The 19803-nt window shown below is 37.8% G+C and overlaps 1 protein-coding gene across 6 annotated transcripts in view; it reads right to left on the reverse strand.

The window, feature by feature from the left end:
* ctbp2 (C-terminal binding protein 2) overlaps positions 1–19803 on the reverse strand; it is a 279102-nt gene that overhangs the window by 165479 nt on the left and 93820 nt on the right. For 4 of the 6 annotated variants that reach the window (XM_062976049.1, XM_062976050.1, XM_008106747.3 and 1 more), the window contains exon 2: positions 16989–17098. The exons of the other annotated variants lie outside the window; for them this stretch is intronic. In XM_062976049.1, coding sequence (XP_062832119.1) covers positions 16989–17052 — 64 coding nt within the window. In that variant the 5' untranslated portion in view covers positions 17053–17098. The remainder of the gene's footprint in view (positions 1–16988; positions 17099–19803) is intronic. 6 annotated transcript variants of the gene reach the window in all.

The following is a 19803-nucleotide window of genomic DNA, read 5'->3' on the forward strand; positions in this document are numbered from 1 at the left end:
GCAGTAAAAGAAATAAATCACCATTGCTCTTTTGCTGCATATTCTGCATCATTTTAAAAAGCAACATATAACTCATAAATCATGCGTAGCAGAGGGGCAGGGACTACTATTAAAATAGTGAGAGAAAGGGGAGGATAATTTAGAACAGTTACAGATAAATGGAATAATGCAATTCTCCTTGAAGATGCCTCTTTTTAAGAGGTCATTTTTAATGGGGTGCAACTCCAGGAAATGTGGCCAGCTACAACATCATCCCCAGGAACGATTCCAGGAACTATGGCTACAGAAAATTGGCCAACAACACTTCCTGGGCTCATGGAAGTGGCATGGCATTACACTTCATCTCATTTCTCTGACCCTAAACTTCCAAGCAAATGGCCAAGGGAGAAAAATAAATAGAAGTTTTGGAATATTTTTGGCAATTTTTTAAAATTCCTCTCTGAACTATGCTATATCAACAGTTATCAGATGTGATTATAAATCCTACCGCAAGACTGTCTAGAACACATTTGGGGTCCTGAACCCAAATGGGCTAAATGTTAGCTAAATGTTGGGGTCATGAAAAATTTGGAAACAACAAAAGTTTTCTGAATGGCACCTTGATATTTTCACGAATCTGTTAGCAATAACGTGGGGCATTTACAATGGACTCTGCAGAAAATGCTTCAGCTGTAAACCGGCATGTTTAACAAGCCTTACAAATGTTGATTTGTTATCAATGAATGTTAGATGTTTATACTTATTTTATATACCTATATACCCAGTGGCATGAAAAAAATTATTGAGCAGAAAGGGGTCGTGAGTAGCAAAAGTTTAAGAAACTCAAGTCTAGAGAATTCTGGACCATTAAGAAATGAATTATTTTAATGAAAGGGGATCCATGAAAGCTGACAAATATTCAGCATCTACAGAATAAAAAATGTATGCCCCAATATTCCTTTTGCTGACACATGTGGCCACATCATCTTGAATAGACAAATTTAGAAAGAGCCCAATGTAAAGCCACAAAAATGTATGTTTCCTGTAATAAAACACAGCTACATTTATTTCCCAAAAGATAAGTTCCTGTTAAGAATCTGTGTGTGCACGCTTCTCATAACTGGATAGCAATAATATCCAGACATTTGTAAATGTGCCCTGCGTAATCCAGGTTCCTGGCTACTCCAGCTCGGAAATATTCCACTGAAGTAAGCTAGTATATAATCATTTAGCAATTCCCACAGCTAAAAAATATAGTATATTAATTGGTCTTTACATCGCTGCGTAAGACGTGACCTAGCAAAAGAGGTAACATCTAAAGCACAGGTTTTTTGAACTATTTCACTCAGAGTTGCTTCTTCCTCCCTTAACCCCCCCCCCCCCCCCCCCCCCCAGAGCAGGAATCTCCCTGGAGTTGTCAACGAAGTACCATCTGCTGTGTTATTTTAGAACAGGAATCCTGACAACCTTTGCCAAATAAAGCTACACTTCCTCCCTACCCTATATTCTATCTTCTGCTCAGTACGACTCCATCAATCTTAGTAAGGTCTTGTCCAGATAAGATAAATAAGCATGGGGTTGGGGGCGGGGAGAGTAGAATGAAACTAAGAAGCTCAGTATAGCCATTGACTGTCGGTCCAGGAAACTTTTCTAAACTGGATGAAGTAGGGAAGCAGTCTACAATTTTTAAAATAAGAAATGCTACATTTTCATCCCTGTCTAGGTACAGGCTACATGTGACACTATTTATTGCTTAGAAACTGAACACAATAGGACGTCTTATTACGCTTACTAGTTGAACATAGTTTTATTGATACATAAAGTTCTTTAAATACAACAGAATCCCTCTGGAGGACCTAGAAAATGCCTAGAGAAGTATTCTCTCTGGGTCTCCTGCGTGATTCTACAGTCAACTTCTGGAGGAACATCTAAGTCCTCCAGATAAAATTTATGATATGGTTCAGTCATCCTTCATTTCAGGTAAAAAAAATCATATTAGCAAAAGGATCTGTGTCACATCACTGTCCTGTCGCCATTTTTGAGAAGTCCAGAGGAAAGTTGAGATATTGGGTGTAGAATGGGATTCTAAAATGATTATGGGGGTGAGGGCTTATTTTTGCATGTTTTCACATGTTTGGAGAGGGTTCTTCTGTATAATTTGTATGCATGTTTTTCCAGAAAACATACTTTTAAAAATATAGTTTAGGAGACTTTGGATCGTCCTTATATATCTCAGGAGCCCCTTTCAGAGTCTACTCATTTTATCCTCTGTTATGTTCAGTTATTATTATTGCTTAAGTTTTAATTGGTTGTTGATGTTGTTTTATGTTTTCATGTAGTTATTATGTTTTAAATTTATTGATCAGTATTTTAATCTGTTGTTGTCTGGGTTTGTCCCCATGTGAGCTGCCCCGAGTCCCTTCGGAGAGATGGAGGCGGGATACAAAAATAAAGTTGTTGTTGTTGTTATTATTATTTGGAGGAAGGCTTAAGAGGCCACAAATGTAGGGTCCAGAAGCAGCCTGCTATCCCTGTTCCACATTTTGCCCACCCATGTTCTAGTTATTTCTAATGTTGGTAGGAAAGTACAACCCTACATACTGGGCTAGGTTGTGGCCTATGGCAGTAAAGTTGGTATCCTAGGTCTTAGAACTTGCTCACCCCAGTCTAAATAACTGTAACAATTTTTCCCCAAACATGTCACCAAAATGAATCTTCTTAATTCAAATATAAAAACCTAGTACTAGGTTCACATAATACGTGTTCATTAATTCTTTAAAATCCATGGGCTGGTGGATCTTTTATCAGTATGCAGAATCTTTACACATGTGTTTAAGCAGATGAGATTAAAGATGAGATGAATGCCTACATCTTTTCAATTAAAAGGTTGTTGCTGGCCATATAATTTTGAAATGGGACTTCTCCTGAAAATCTATTTTAGAATGGAAATATTCAGTTATAAACTCAAAAGAACTGGAGATATCCTAATATTACATTCCTAAAAGATATTTACATAACAGTTCAGTCCAGAGAAATCAATGGGGAATTTGGGGCACATTAATACCTCCAAAGTTTCAGAATCACACATTTCATATTGAATGGTCCTATCTTCCATATTTTTCTATCACGAGAAATTGAACCTAGCCCTTTGGTTAAATTATCTGTTAAATGTTTTGTCCCACATTGGCTAAATTTCTCTTTGGAGATGTCATATGGAGACATTTTGAACAAGAGCCCATGCCCTTTTCAGAGCACATTAATTTTCTTGGAAAATGTGCAAAGCAAAAAAAAACATAAGGCAGAGAAAAAGGGGGCATGTCTTGCACAGTTAAAACCACTATAGGAACAGCTTTTCTCAGAATTCATTATTCTAAGATTATCCTTTTGCTCTCCCCTCACCACTGGCCTTTCCACTGCCAACATCGAAAAGAGTCGACTGCCAGACAGTATCCTCTGATGTGGCTCTACTTCCTGTCACTACTGATAAGCGAAGAATGGGCAATGCGGAAACAACAGCAAGGATCTCTGGCAGTGAGAGGACTGGAACAATTAAAACAGCATTATTAAAAAGCTTTGCATCTTTGAACTTGAGAACCCTGCTGAAGGGCTGGAGAGCAGTAGGCTTCTGTTGCTAGGAAGCTTAGGATTGCATCTGACTTTTGCCAGATAAGTCTGTTGTTATTGGCCTCAGATCAGAGAGACCTCTGAGATATCTGTGGGCCTGAAAGGTAGGGTATGGGGTGGAGTGGAGAATACAAATGTTCAGCGATATTGTGTGCAACAGTTTCAGGGAAATGGCAGAGCCGTTAACAAATCAGCCATTTATATGTCTACCTTAAGCAGAAGTGGAACAGGAAATTAATTCAATTTGCCTAGGACGTACATTACACTCTTAGTTTCCATTTAATTTAAGAAAAGAGAAATCTACCACTAACCAATTCCCACCCACCCAAAGGAGAGTTATCAGTGGACAAGCTGGTAATTGAAGCTTATAACACTCCAATTAAAGAGATCTAATCATTATTAGTAGGTAGACTCCACAGTACGGAATAAGCTAGGAAATGAAAGCATTAAAATGGGAGCTGTTTAATGGAGAAAAAGACCTTCTTCAGAAGTCATTTTGTTGCCAGCAGCGTCTGATTTACTGAAAAATATCCCACACCCAAAGGTAATGCCATTACAGTCACCGAAGCCTTTTAAGCAGGTTACCACTCTCTGTGTTTTAGATGATATGGCTGCTTGCCAGTAATTTAGCTTTAAATATGAAAATGGATATCCAATCCAGTTTTCTAGATATAATAATAGCACAGAAGATTTATTCTATCGTTACACAGCCCAACGACTATTTAAAATGCTTTTAAGCTGAACTTACAAAGCTCTAGTGACTTCTAGAATGACAGGAACTGTTAAATAAGAAATAAAATTAGCAAAATGCAATAAAAGATGCCAAAGTGAATTCAGCAATGCAACACACACATGCACACAAGAACTTGGTGAAAACAAAAACATTATTTATGAAGCCAATCAATAATTCTTCCATACAATGCTAGGAGGGATGGGGTGAGTCAGGAAGGTGTAGAAAAGATCATTGGAACACATGCAGGACACTCAGGGGCAGCTATGGAACTTTGACTGATTTCAACCACCAGTTTTACATTTCTATGGAGGTCCTAATCTCTCCAATCTGGAAGATCCACTTACCGATGGCTCGTCTACAAGGGCTTAATAACCTGAACTCACTGTGCAGTCGATTCTGTCTGTCTCCATTACATCCTGCAACGTTCAGTGCCAAATGAGAGGTAAACCCAGTTTAGTCGTATTTAAGAAAAGTCAGGGTGTAATCTGGGGTTTGCCTGAAACTCTGGAACAACCCTACAGCTCTGGTGCAGTGTGGATAGCAGGACCAAGTCAGATTCAGACCAGTCCGCTATCCAGACAGTCCGCCACCACCATCTCCTTTCCCCCCTGTGCTCATCAGTGCAAGGAAAAGGAGACAGATTGGGGACATGTCATTGTTTCTGACATTGCCATATGGCCGTAAAGCTCCATGAGAGCTCTGGGCTGTTGTAGATACTCTGTGCTGACACCAGCAAAGGCCCTTATATGACCAGGAATAAGGAGGGAGGATTGCCAACACAGATGATGTGGTGATACCAACATCGAGGTATTGGGACAGTGTATGTGCCCACTTCTGGGACCAGTTCAGAGCACTTCTGCTCCAGACTGCTTCGGATTAAACAGTCAGTTCAGACAAATCAAGAAAGCCCTTACTTTACTGGTCTTGTGAAGTGAGGAGCATCAGGAACAGATATCCTGCCAGCCTTTAACATGAAAACTATATTAGCTCTATTTTATTTATTAGTTTAATTTATATCCTACTTTTCTACCAAACTGGGATCCAACATGGCTCACAATGAAAGACTACCTAGATGACTGGACCCAAATGTAAAGATGTTCCAAATACCTTTTAGCAACAGTCTCGATCCTTCCTTCGCTGCCAAAAAATACTGATATGAGTAGCAGATTCTGTACCTTCTTCCACTGTCCTTTTCTTGGATAATTATAGTATTTCTTGCTCATTCTGTGAGCCCCAACCTGACTTGTTTGTCCAATATATTGAATTACATACCTCAATTCAGATACAATTGAGAGCACAGAATACAGTTCAACAAGGAATTCATTCATGCAATGAATTTATAATTGTATGTGGCCTCTGGCTGATTTCTCACCCGTGGCTCAATAGCTCTTGATAGATGAAAATGTTTTCCTATCCCTGTTCTAGAAGTTGTGTATACATTGCCAAGAAAACACCTAATATTTTACATTAGACAATTTCCCTGCTCAGGGCTATAAATGGTAGATTTCCACAGATGAATTAGACCAAGTTGCTAGGACTACCAGAATTTAAGTAGATCTTCTAGAAAGCTTGGATTGCTGATATTACAAATCCCAGTGAAATTTTGTTGTTTATTCATCTTTCATGATCCATCACTAAAATGACTCCACAATGTGTTTCAGCAGTTCATTCACAGCTACAAATGTGTCCGTTCCATTATATTTCCTGGCTCAGTCTGTGTCCAACTTGTTTTCAGTCTTACTAAAATTTTCTGGGGAGTTTTCTTCAAATGTTATATATCTCTTTTATGACTGAAGAGGGGAGAAGGCAATATAACTAAAATTCACTTAAATATGTGGAATACGTTAAAGCCACAATATAGTGTTTTAACTATAATATTTGTCCTTCCAATAATAAGTGGTGCCGAGTCCAGAATGGAACAAAAATGGGTTTCTAGCTTATTCTTAGCCATGCATCTGCTGTTCCTTTCAACAACAATTTAAACTGGGTCTTTTCTACAACCAGCCACCAAATAGTTAATGACAGCAACCCAACTAATAACTTTGTGAGTTCAAGCTGCTGCCAACAGCTGTTATTTTTGATGACTGTGCTATCACCCAGTAAACAGACAGACCAGACGCAGTAACGAAATAAAGAGAATAACACGGGGGAAGTGAAGTATCTAGAGTAAGCCACTACTTAAGATGAAAGACTATAGCTATATTTAAAAAAACACACACAAGACAGAGTAACTCAAACAACACTCATTACCATATGCAGATCTATCATAAAATCCCTTATAGATGCTTGTCCTAAAAGACATATTTCCTGCTTTCTTTTAAAAGGAGACGGATTAAGAAAAATGACTTTGGAATACACCCACTGCAACAAAAAAGACTGTTCTTAAAGATAGATCCATATCCAGCAGGTAAGTGGGAATCATACTCAACATGTTTGTGGGCAACTCTAGAGCCTCCAGTATGGTTCTATGGTATGCTTCCAGACAAAGTATAGTCAAAATATTGGGTTAGCCATTATCCATGGTTTCAAGTGTTCATGGCAGGATGTAGAAAGTATTATCTGTATCTATTCATGTCAAAATCCCGAGCACTCAAGCAGCAAAAATTCCTTACCAAAAACAGTATACCAAAAGCACATTATTTTCTGAATCAAACATAGTTTTAGATCTAAACAGTTTTTCAATATTAAGATTAGGGAAATGTCCCATTGGTTAATTTTGAATAGAACAATCTAACTTTTTATTCCACTCTACTGTAACTTCACTGGCAATATATTTAGTGCTTTCCCAAAAAACTTAATAGAAATGTAAAATATATTAAGTTTTAAGTATACTTCCAATACAAATAGTGTCAGTGTCTGAAGTCTATATATGGACATCAAAGAGCATTTTGTAGTTATTGTTATTATGTGTTGATCATTAAATGGCAATATAGGACATGATAGAAATTTATGCTCTAACCCTATTAATCAATCAAGTAAATATATATTCCACAAGTGGACCATTTCTTCAAGTAACCAAACACTGTGTACATCAAAAGCAGATAAATCAAATAGTAATCATGTATCGGGTCTCCTTGACTACAAAAATTACAAGAGGAGCATTGTTTTTTTTCTTGAATTGACAGAATCTAAGACAGTCAGACCAAAGGGAGTACCAAGTCCTTCAATTCAAGAATCACTCAAGGAAGGATATTTAAATAAACATGACTTATCAGCTGTTTGTAAAAAGTCAAATGATATACTTTATGATTCAATACCAAGCCTGTAAAATTAAATCCAATTTCAGGAAATGTTAATTGCAGCTTTTAAAAAGTAAAAAAATAAAAGTAGTGGAATCCCCCACATACATTTCCTAATTTTCTGGCGATAGATAGGTTTGAAGAATATACAATGATATGCCTTGAAGAACATATAGTATCAGTGGTAGAAAATTAGTCTTAAGTACATTAACAATTAATATAAGTGACATCAACCCATCCAAATCAAGAGCTACTTCAGATAATAGTGCAGTCAAGTTCAGCTTAATCATTTAAATTATATACCAAGAGATTTATATGCTAAAGACCCAGAAGCTTCTTTTAGGTCTGTTAACATTTATAGAATTGTTAATCTTACATATAATAGAAATATGGATGAAAATTAATGTGACAATTGAAATCCTCAGGTAACTAACAATAAATGCCATTAGTACATATGTCACTTGAGGGCTTGGCTCCTTAAAATACATTCAACATTTTCATTCATATGTTAAGGGTGAATGGGCTGAGGTTAGGACCTTGAGTCATTTACCTGAGAGTGCTCAATAACCTTGAATTTAATAGCACAAATACTAATACAAAGTACAAAATTATTTATGGTTAGAAACAACATATCATCTGCAACAACTATTTGCATTAGGTACCAATTCCATTTCAATAATATTGAATCTAAGTGAGAAAGTATGACCTTCGGCACACACACTGACATGTTCGCTGCGGGGGTGAATCAGCTGCATGACACAAAGACCCGATTCCCGTTAATGCGACCTTGAACCAAGCAAACAAAAGTTGTGGGTTGCTTTAAATTCTACCCAAGAATCCTGAGCAAACTGCAACTTTGGGCCCATGTAAGTAGGTGGGTTGAGTCTGAGACAGAACCGGCTGCAACTGTTAATACGGCCATCCCATATTCAGTGAGTTTGGGTGGCCTAGAGACACAGGACGGCACTGACTGCCCCAATCCCATTCTTTCTTATAATAGGCAGCAGGAGTGATGTGGCCAGGGTCCATTGCTCATCACCTGGAGTGATGCTAGTCAGAGTGCCAAGGTGATAGAAGTGATGGGGGAAAGGAGGGAGCGATTTCTCCCCTTTGTGCTGCTCTGGAGCCCCAGCTAACATCACTCCAGGTGATGAATGACAGGCACTAGCCATGTCACAGAGGATGGTAAGGGTGGCTGTCCTGCAACGTTGAACTGAATTCAGAACAACCAGACAGTCAGGACTCCTTCCCACTGGGCAGATGGTGGTCAAAACCTTCCTGGGACCCATGCAAAATTTGATGGTCTAGATCACCCCCAGTATCAGTTATTATCTGTACAAATATTGCAAATGTGAGTAGATAAATAGGTACCGCTCCAGCAGGAAGGTAACGGCGCTCCATGCAGTCATGCTGGCCACATGACCTTGGAGGTGTCTACGGACAACACCGGTTTTCGGCTTAGAAATGGAGATGAGCACCAACCCCCAGAGTAGGTCACGACTGGACTTAACGTCAGGGGAAAACCTTTACCTTACCTAGGTCAAAACTTTGTCTAGCATCACACCATTCTGGCTTATTTCACAAAAGTCAACGGCCTGAACACATTTCTATATTTAAAACAATTAGACTCAGGTCCAACTTGAAACTAACACTACAGGGCCAACACATTGGAAGATCCTTCTCATGATTTCTTTGGAGTTGGTTCTGAAAGTGCATACGGGGGTGCAGTGGCAGTGAGACTTCAGTTGTTTCACTGTCAGTAAAAGCCTATCTCCATTCCTATGACTTAAAATACACGTTAGAACAATGCTGGGTTTAGCATACTTTCTTAACTGGGACAAGATAAATAAGAAAAGCACATTAATCCACTGATGCAGATAAATGTTGTCTGTGCAACTACAAAGATACAAAAATGTGTAATCTAACCAAAATCAGTTTAATTTTACTTACATTAAAAATATGCAGTGGTGTACTTATCCACATTTATTCTTTATACTATAACTGGATTTGGACTACAGATGGAGGACTGTGATTGAAATTAGGGGTAAAACAAATGCAGTGGAAACTAGGGTCAGAGAGCCTGTATTGATTTTCCAGACATAAGAAAATATGTCTTTACTTCTATCAAGGGGAATTATTGAAGAAAAACAGAATTTAACTTCTGGCTCCTTCCAACACGTGTCAATTTTATTGCCAAATGGTAAATGAAAACAAACACACAAGACATTTGATGGTTTTCAGACATTTTGACTAGGAAATGGTGGTCAATTCAGTCATGACACCTTTAAAGTTCCTTCCAACATTTGTACAATCTTCCCAATGTGGGATTACATTTTGTGATATGTGTAGGTTCCTTGAGTGATATGTGTAGGTTCCTTGAATGATAGCTAAGGATGCAATTGTCAAGCTAAAGTAAGTTTTCTTGAAACCTCTGGGTTCGGTAAAGACAATTGACTGGGATCTATGAAAGGTTTAAGAGATGTATTTGCAAAATTATTATGTGAATCTTCAGAGCAATTCTTTGTAACCTGCGTTGTTTGGGGGAATTGAAGTTGATGATTATAGCATATGCAATCATTATTTTGGTTGTTACTTAAAATGTGACAGTAAAAAGGATTGGTACAATTGCATGTCTGGAACCAGTCCCCCCCCCCCCCCCAAAGTTTTGATATAAGATTCTGTATGTTTAGTACAAGGCACTTTTCCATATGACTGCATAGAATGAACCTTCAAATGATTATTTTTATTTATTTATTTACTTTGTTTTATGCCCTGCTCTCTCTTCCTCATTGAGGGACTCAGAGTGGCTAACATTCGGTAACAATTTGATGCCATTTAAACCTAGGACAATAAAAACTCAAAATGCATATAAACCAAACACACAGACATTTTAACACCTCATATAAAACAACAGTACATGCTAAAACAGTATTAAAACCCAGCTATATTAAGAACCAACTTTATCTCGTTGCCATAGTCGGAATCCATTGCCATATGTCATGATTACTCCTTGTCTTCACCAAAAACTTCCTTCCAGAGAAAAGTTTTTATTTGCTTTCTGAAGGAAAACGGGGAGGGAGCCATTCTGATGTCCTTAGGGAGGTAATTCCAGAGCAGAGGAGCCACCATTGAGAAGGCCCTCTCTCGTTCCCATCAGTCGTACTTGAGACGAGGGTGGGACCGAGAGTAGGGTCTCTCTAGCAGATTGCAGGGCTCGGACAGGCTCATATCAAGAGATGCGGTCAGACAAATAGGTTGGGCTGAACCGTTCAACAATAATATATCATATCAACAATAATATATCATAAAAGATAGCACTGCATAGCTGCCATGTTACTTAGTTTGCAGGACTAGTTTTCACAATAAATTGTACAACGTAGCTGGTTTATCTTAGTGCTGCCTTCCCCAGTCTGATGCCCTCTAGATGTTTCGAGCCACTATTCCAAGCCATTATATTTATTTATTTACTTACAATATTTATATTCTGCCCTTCTCACTCTGAAGGGGACTCAGGGCGGATCACAATGTACACATACATGGCAAACATTCAATGCCATATGAACATAGAGACAGAGACAGAGATACAGAGGCAATTTAACTTTCTCCAGTTTTCAGCTTACTGAGGGTATGCTCGATTCTGGCCACAGGGGGAGCAGCTGCTTCACCATCCACTGTGACACCGAGTTTTTGATGGATACTTCCTCATTCCAAACGCTGCTGCACGATTTTTATGGTGTCGTAAATTAGTTAAATTAGCCTCCCCACATAACCGGCACCTAAATTTCCTACTTGATGGATGCAACTATCTTTCGGGTTGCTTAGGTCAACAACGAGCAGGGCTATTTTTTAATGGTTGGGTGCTCATTCTGACACAGGCTGTCTTCGAACTCATGACCTCTTGGTCATAGTGATTTATTGCAGCTGCTATTAACCAGCTGTGCCACAGTCCAGCCAAGAATGCTGGGAATTGTAGTCCAAAACATCTGAAGAGAAGCAGACTAAAGCAAAAATGAGTTACATTTAGTTTTTAAGATTGTAGATTTTCTTTTCAATTTACATTGTTTATTCTGTAGATAAGTCGCACCCAAGCTTTATTAAAATACTATAATTTCTTGGTTAAATACACATACATATATTAGCATTCTGAATTGTAAAAGGCTGCTTTCCACATGAGAAAAGTAACACAAACAAACACTGGGTAGGGAAGGTTTGAGAACTCCTTTTCCTCATCTGTGCATTTAAACTACAGTCAGTCAGAATGCTTGAACGGGATTCTCAACTGTACCTATACAGTTCAGCATTCAACACAATGTGCACTTGACAGGCATATGGAAATCAAGAGAAGCACAGCTGTAAAATGTTGCCTCTAAATAGAAACTAACACATTTCTGACAAATAAAAACAGCCAAGGGAACAAAATGTCTTGAACTGAACTACTGAAACTAAACAGGGAAGTGTAGATTCAAATTACTTTATAAGCAAAGTCTGAATAACCACAAGTATTAGCAACAGCTTGTTGCTGTTGTTTTGTACCTTCACATCAGTTTTGATTTATGGTAACTCTAAGGCAAATATATCAGGGGGTTTTCTTGGCAAGTTTTCCTCAGAGTGGTTTTGAAAAGTGGCTTTGAGGCCGAGTATGTGATTTACTCATGGTCACCCAGTGAGTTACTTGTCTTCTAGTGTCCTAATCCAGGATTCAAATCTCTACAGCATGCTTGCTCTCTTCTATTAGGAACAGCAAGATATTTAAAATTATTACAGGCAGAAAACTTCCCAATTAACTAGGCCATCGCTTTCTGCAGTAATTAAGTTCAGATATTTCCATCCTCTTTCTCTAAAACATAGGGCCAAGCTTTTGTTGTGATGGAAACCCATTCTCATATTTAGAGTCAGCTGCAGTAAGTTGTGATTCAGCTTCAATGCTAACAGCATCTTTCTTTTTACTGCTGTTACCATTAAAACGGTTTTTCCTGTGGTTAGTTTATATGCTCCAACTCATTAACATCTAGAATACTAGAAACTTAGCCTCATTAAGTATGGCATTTCTGAGGAACACATTCTCTGTTCATCTTCACAAAGCAGGATACCTCTTTGGTGGCCCAGCTGTAGCACCGCATGGTAGCAAAAGAGGGATCACCCTAGCAATAAAAATACTACAGGATCCCACATAAGACACAGTAGGGGGCAGTGATATTTATTAGCTAATGGCACAAAAATTTACAGACTGCTCAAGAGCTAAAAAATTATTTTACTATCGAAGCGGCTTCCTCTAAAGAACTGTATGGAACCAGTCTACAGAGCCAATGTTATTGCCTTGAATGGTTCAGATAAAATGTTTTTGGAGATTAAAACTAAGTAAAAATACCATTATGATTTTTTTCCTTAACCAAAAATATACAACATTGTAGGCAAGCAGAAGGATGACTGATGAAGTCATGACAACAGCTTGGTTTGAACGTAATCTGAATTGCAGAAAGAATGAAGAACTATATGGAGTTAGATTTTCTAGAGACTGTGCAGGGTTCCTCTTATTCACACAATGTAGTAGCATCTGCTCACTACTTAGATTTGTTTCAACAATAGCAAGATAAAAAAGGCAGCAAAGGCAAATAATAAATATAAATATTTATATTACCAATGCTAGAAATAAATTTTGAAAGGTTTCTGCATAGCAATACAATTAAAAACTCAACTACCATATATACTTGAGTCTAAGCCAACCCAAATATAAGCCAAGATACCTAATTTTACTACAAAAAACTGGGAAAACTTATTGACTTAAGTATAAGACGAGGGTGGAAAATGCAACAGCTACTGGTGAATTTCAAAAATAGAAATAGATACCAATAAAAAGGCAATTAGTAGTAAATGTTTTTGAATATTTACATAAAATTGTAATTTAAGATAATAATAGGATTTAAATAAAATAAGACTGTCCAACTCTGATTATCTATATACTTGAATATAAGCCAACCCGAATATAAGCCAGCCAGGAAGCTCACTCGAGTATAAGCCGAGGGGGGCTTTTTCAGCCCTAAAAAGGGCTGAAAAACTCAGATTATTCTCAAGTATATATGGTAAGTAGTTTTTAACCTAGTGGTTGGGTAGAAGGCCATCCATGCCAGAAGCAAAGTTGTGTGCCTGGAGTAAATCAAATCAGGAGGTATATAGAAGAAGAAAAATCTGTAATACGTGTTTGGAAATACAGAGCATTTGACAAGGATAAAATCTGAAGGGAAAATGCTATTTTTACCACATTGATTTAAAATTAAGGCAAAGGTGAATACTATTACCGGTCCTTTAGCCCATATAGACTTGCAGAAATTGGTACAAAGAAGGGTGTTGTATTTCACAATTAACATGGCTTTTATAATAAAGGGTTATAACCTTCCATTTACTGAGTGATCACACTATGCTACTAAAATATTTAGAAAGTGAATAAGACCACTACATGGTGATACAAACACATTGTTTAGGAGAAAAATCTTGTTCAAGTTTCAGATGAGATATTTCCCTCCTTTTTCTGTCTCTCTCTTTCTCACAAACATGAACATTTAAAATTATACAACCTGTAAGAAAAAATGCCTAAACTGCAATTTTAAGGATTTGAGATTAGAGATACTCATTCATCCTACTCCTTCATTTGGCATCATTTCTCTTCTTTAAAAGGAAAAAAAAAACAACAACCTAGAATACCATTACATCTTTTGCAACAGCTTTTCTTCATTTTTACAGTATCAGCAAACAAGGAAGGCTGTACATAACATTATTAAAGAGAATTCTTAGCATACTGGTATGCTTAATCTCTCTCTAAACATTCTTGAAAAACTTTTGTATAGAGATTTTTCTCAGGAATAATGTACATGTTTTAGGGAGAAGATTTCAGTTCTTTGCATGGAACTGCAATCTGTGTAGGTTTCTCTATCCCAAAAATATGTGCAGACCTTTACTTCCCATTGACTTGTCTTGATCTGAGGAAGGTAAAGGTTTCAACCATTCTTTTAAGGTGACAGTATAGTACATACAGAGCCCGCGGTGGTGCAACAGGTTAAACCACTGAGCTGCTGAAGTAGCTGACTGAAAGGTCGGTGGTTCGACTCCAGGGAACTGGATGAGCTCCTGCTGTTAAACACAGCTTCTGCCAACCTAGCAGTTCAAAAACATGCAAATGTGAGTAGATCAATGGGTACCACTTCAGAGGGAAGGTAATGGCACTCCATACAGTCATGCTGGCCACATGACCTTGGAGGCGTCTATGGACAATGCCGGCTCTTCAGTTTAGAAATTGAGATGAGCACCACTTCCCAGGAGTTGGATACTAGACTTAGTGTCAGGGGGTAATCTTTACCTTTTATAGTACATACAATATGACAGTGGCCTTATTACACAGCTCAGCTATCTTGTGTAATTATGTACAGATAGTACAACTATTGTACAGGCAGGCCAAATAAATACATTTAGCTGAGGGTCCTTCCACACAGCGATATAACCCAGAATATCAAGGCAGAAAATACCACAATATCTGCTTTGAACTGGTTTATTTGAGTCCACACTGCCATATATTCCAGTTCAACGCAGAAAATGTGCGATTTTCTGCCTTGAAATTCTGGGATATAGGGCTATGTGGAAGGGCCCCTTGTCTCTTCAAACCTGTGTATGAGAACAGAAAGAAATAAGTGCAAAAAAAGTCAACAATATCAGCAAATGGGAAGGGAATCAAGTAAGACAGACACACAATTTTTTCCTACCCTGTTTCACTTCTCGCCTGCTTTAAAGAAAAGTCACCACCATAGACAATGATCTAAGTCTGCACCTACAGAAATGCAACACAGCTCAGCTATTGCATTTTTCTATCTTGTGCACAGGCTATGTTTATAGTTTAAGTAAATCCAGTGATACTGGAGTAATTAATCCTGACCAGTAGTTGTGCCATCCCCATGTTTATTCTCATGAGGACAATATTTATTGGCAGGAGGATGAGAAACAACCCAATTCTATTTATTTTCTGGCAGAATGGTTTATTCAGCTGCAGCTGAAAATGCTGCAAATAAATAATGTATCTTAATATTTGAGTATGTGGATGTTATGAAACTGTCATGCCAATAACCAAAAGCTTCCCTACTCTAGACACTTATCCAGTCTATCTTATATTTGGAGGGGAGAACTTTCCCAACATAGAATCTGAATAATAATGTGTCACAAACTGACACAAGTAAATGCAAAAAAAGTGACTGGACTGGTCATCATGTAAGGCATCCACCAGTAAATCTCACATGGACAAAAAACTTACCAATTACAGCACTCTGAAAAAGTGATGATAAAATACTGCTGCCAGACTTCATGATAAACGTGTTCTGATATTGAGCAAAATTCCAAAACATAATACTTCGTTTGCTAAGAACATTTGTTTCCTCAGATGGAAAGCCAGATCTAGTCACAGACCAACTTGATCTGTATGCTGCATTTCTATAAGAAATGGAGAAAGCTACAGCACTGGATGGATTGTATAATCCTAAGCAATTGTAACGGGCTTAAATATTAAGTTTACATTCCCAGCCTTCCTTATTAGCAATGCAAAACTGCTTCAACGCTGCACCTGAAGCAACACTTGTTCTCCCAAGTTAACATTGTTATATATTTATGCCTTTAATAGCATACCTCAAGGCAGAATGTGCAAATAATTGTAACTCTGTGCTACCATGTCACCAGCATTTTTTGCTCATCTTAAAATATTTGCCGCATCCTCTATCTCAGGGGTGGAGGAAACATGGTTTAAAATGACATGCAGCCCCTGGGCTCATTTTTACATTTCCTGAGGAATCTCTCACCAATCCCCCAAATCTTCATGAATTTTACTCCCCAAAATAAAAAAATGGCACAATATTTTGACAAAATTAACACCCAAAGTCCCCAGAAATACATGAAAATATGCAAAAAGCTTTTTAGCTATATCAGAAATTATTCATTTCGAATGCCCTTCTTTCCTCTCTGTTTACCTTTCAAAATGGTGATGAAAGTGGCATGAAATTATTTCCAGCCATCATTTTGAAGAAGAAATAGAGAGGGGTAGGTGGGACAATAGTAAAAAGCTGGTCCCTAGACCTCAAACAGTTGCCCATTTCTGTTCCATATTCTAGAGTTAATCAAACTCAAATTTAAGGATGTATATGACTCTGATAATGAAATTAAGTTTCTACAACTGATCAGACTGAATCACTATTGCTTCTTCCAAAATCTAATCGTCCGTAGTACAATCTGTTCACTAGTGCAGCTTTATACACCTCACTCTACTTAAAATAGCAATGCTATGTCAACAAAACTGACATCTGTGTTCAAGCTTTAGCCTACTTGTCTTCAATGAGTCTGTAAGCATTGCTGTTAAAAAATCTCAGAGGTTGATTTTTCTTTACCTCCACAAAGCTCTTTGGACAGCAAAAGCACAGGTGCTTTCCCAGCCTTTTCATGCAGAAACATCAATGGTTGCTTCTGTCCCGGTGCTGTAGACAGCAGGGCTGGGCCACTGGAAACAGAAGACAAGAACAGAGGAAATGCTGCATCCTATGTACCACTACAGTTGAATTCTGTGTTATTACTTTAAGAAAATGAAGCAAAGCACAACAATTCCGTAAAACAAGGGCAATGTTCTTAAAATAAATAAATAAGTTGCTGCATAAAGTGTTAAATCCCATCAATATCTAGGCAATTTGTAAATACCACTTTCAGCCATGAGATTTTAATTTCATCTATTAAACAGTTTATCTTATTTGTTTTTATCCTGAACTGAAAATCATACGATGTATGTTAAATATTTTACCTTTACCTATTAAATGGAGGGAGTGGGGTTTCTGGGCTTCCCCCTTGGTAAGCAGAGCTGTGAAGGCCGAAAACACTCAACACAGGCAACATGTAACAGGCTGGCGTTTATGGTATCAGAAATTGCTCCAATCTTACTTGAGCATTGAATCTCACTTAAACCATGTGGAAAGCAAGGAATATACAAAATTTACATTTATGGAATTGAAAATATCTAGTTTCAATTCTGTAACTATCGATTTCCCGCACAGTGTGACTCCCCCAATTCTACCTCTGTTTTCTAAGCACTAGATTCATATGTTGAGTGTATGGTGAGAGGAAGCTATACAGGACAGTTCACCACAGTCAGGTGGAGGCTACTAACATCTACCTAAATCACCTTGGTTGGCATTTAAATGCATGGATATATGCAGGTAGACCCCAATGCATATAGAAGCCTGACCTCATACTTTGTTTTAACTGAATCCTTAGAAATAAATACAAGAACTTGTTTGTGATAAATTCACTTCAACAGGGTGAGTTGACAAAACTGACAAAATGCATTTTTACCACCACAAAGGTATACATGTGGGCAAGTGTGCATGCGTGCATGAACACAGGTACACATATAACATGCACTTGAACCTTAACATGCCTCAACAACTCACACAGATACAACATTCAAAGACAAAGCGATTTGGAGTAACAGTATGCAAATGGGTCTTGTGCATCTTAGAGACTAAGAGATCTAAATTGTTAGCATAAGCTTTCGTAGACTTAGTCTATGAAAGCTTATGCTACCAACTGCACTCTCTTAACCTAATCTGTTACATGATCCCATTTGCTTAGACTATATACATGTTCACAAGCTGTATATAGGTTATACTTCTTCCTTTCATTACTGCCTGCCAAATGTTATAGCATCAACAGATACCTACATACAGAATGCCCCGTATGTATGTGTGTTTTATAGTAGAGTGGACTAGCAGGGCTTACTTACTTAATTACCAATGCATAAAAAGCTCAAATCATACGAAGTGCAAAAACCAGAATCAAAGCTTCCCTCATCTCCTATGGTACATGCCAACTCCAGACTCTCCAATTGCTTTGAGTAGAATTGATGCATTTCACATTAGCAACATGAAAAAAATGTATTTTTAATTTAATCCTACATTCAGGAGTATACGCAGGGTGAGCACTAGCTGGTTCGCTCAACTCTCATTTTAAATACGCCAAAGAAACATTCAGTCACCCCCAGCAAAACACTGGTGTAATATTAGATTACTTACTGCTCTGGCTTTAAAAGAAGAAAAAACTTTGGCAGTCGCCGTCAAAACATGGCCTTAAAATGCCAACCAGATCCCTAGCAACACAGACTCCCATTCTTTTGTCCCACTACATTAAACGCCTATCAAGTGTGGCTGTGTGACACTTTATGAAAGCACCACACTAGTCATGCTTGACAGGTGCCAATACCCTAATATGATAATTCCACTCTGTCAGTTAAACATCTCTCTTCTCATGGACTTTACACCCAGTACGAAGATGTAATCAATCATTGCCTTTTGCAGTTAAGTTTCATTTGTTTGACTCTTGAGTACACTATTCTTGTCGAAGAAAAAAAAGAGGGAAGGGAGGGAGAAATACCCAACTAAATAAAATATTTACACACCTGCTCTTTGTTCTCCCTGCATTTGCTGGAATCCTTCCAATGTATATAAGCATCTATTTAATTTCGACTTGCAAATTATGGTTTCAGTGGATTAAGTCCAGTTCACCGCAACTGATATGAGAGAAGCACGTTTAAAATGTCTCCAAACATACAATTTTAAAAAATAAGGCGCAAACCACTCTTCCTGCAGAGGACCAACAGTATGGTCCAAAGCAGATCTAATTAAATGTAAGTCTCAAAAGAATTTAATATTGTTTATTCCCAAGTAAATGGGTTTAAAGTTGTATCCAAGGTGATCAAGGCAATCTACTCATTTTTCATTTTAGATTCAACTTTCCAATTATTGTATAATCTTTCATATTGCATGGAGCCTAATATCATTTGAGTTTGTGTTCAAAGTGTTGTTCAATTTGCTGTAAGGTTGGAATAATCAAAGCAAGGGGGGAAAGCAGTGACTAAATAAAGGTGTAACTGATTTAAGATTTATGTGATGTTATAATATGGAAGATTCTCACATTTAGAAGGCTCAGGAAAAGAAGAAAAAAGAATCCTGGCACACACTGGAAGTAGTAAGGAGACAACTAAACACTGCAAGTGGCCAGAGGTCAAGGTGCAATGCTCAAGAACCCCAAAACATCTTCAGATTTACATACATAATTCTTAGAAAGCAAAATTCTGTTTATTTCTTAGCTGTGTGGTAGCTGTCAGCAGCATGTATCCATGGAAACTGGTCAGTCAAGCAGACAAAAGATCTGATGACC

This window comes from Anolis carolinensis, chromosome 3, assembly GCF_035594765.1.
Source record: "Anolis carolinensis isolate JA03-04 chromosome 3, rAnoCar3.1.pri, whole genome shotgun sequence".
Lineage (NCBI taxonomy): Eukaryota > Metazoa > Chordata > Lepidosauria > Squamata > Dactyloidae > Anolis > Anolis carolinensis.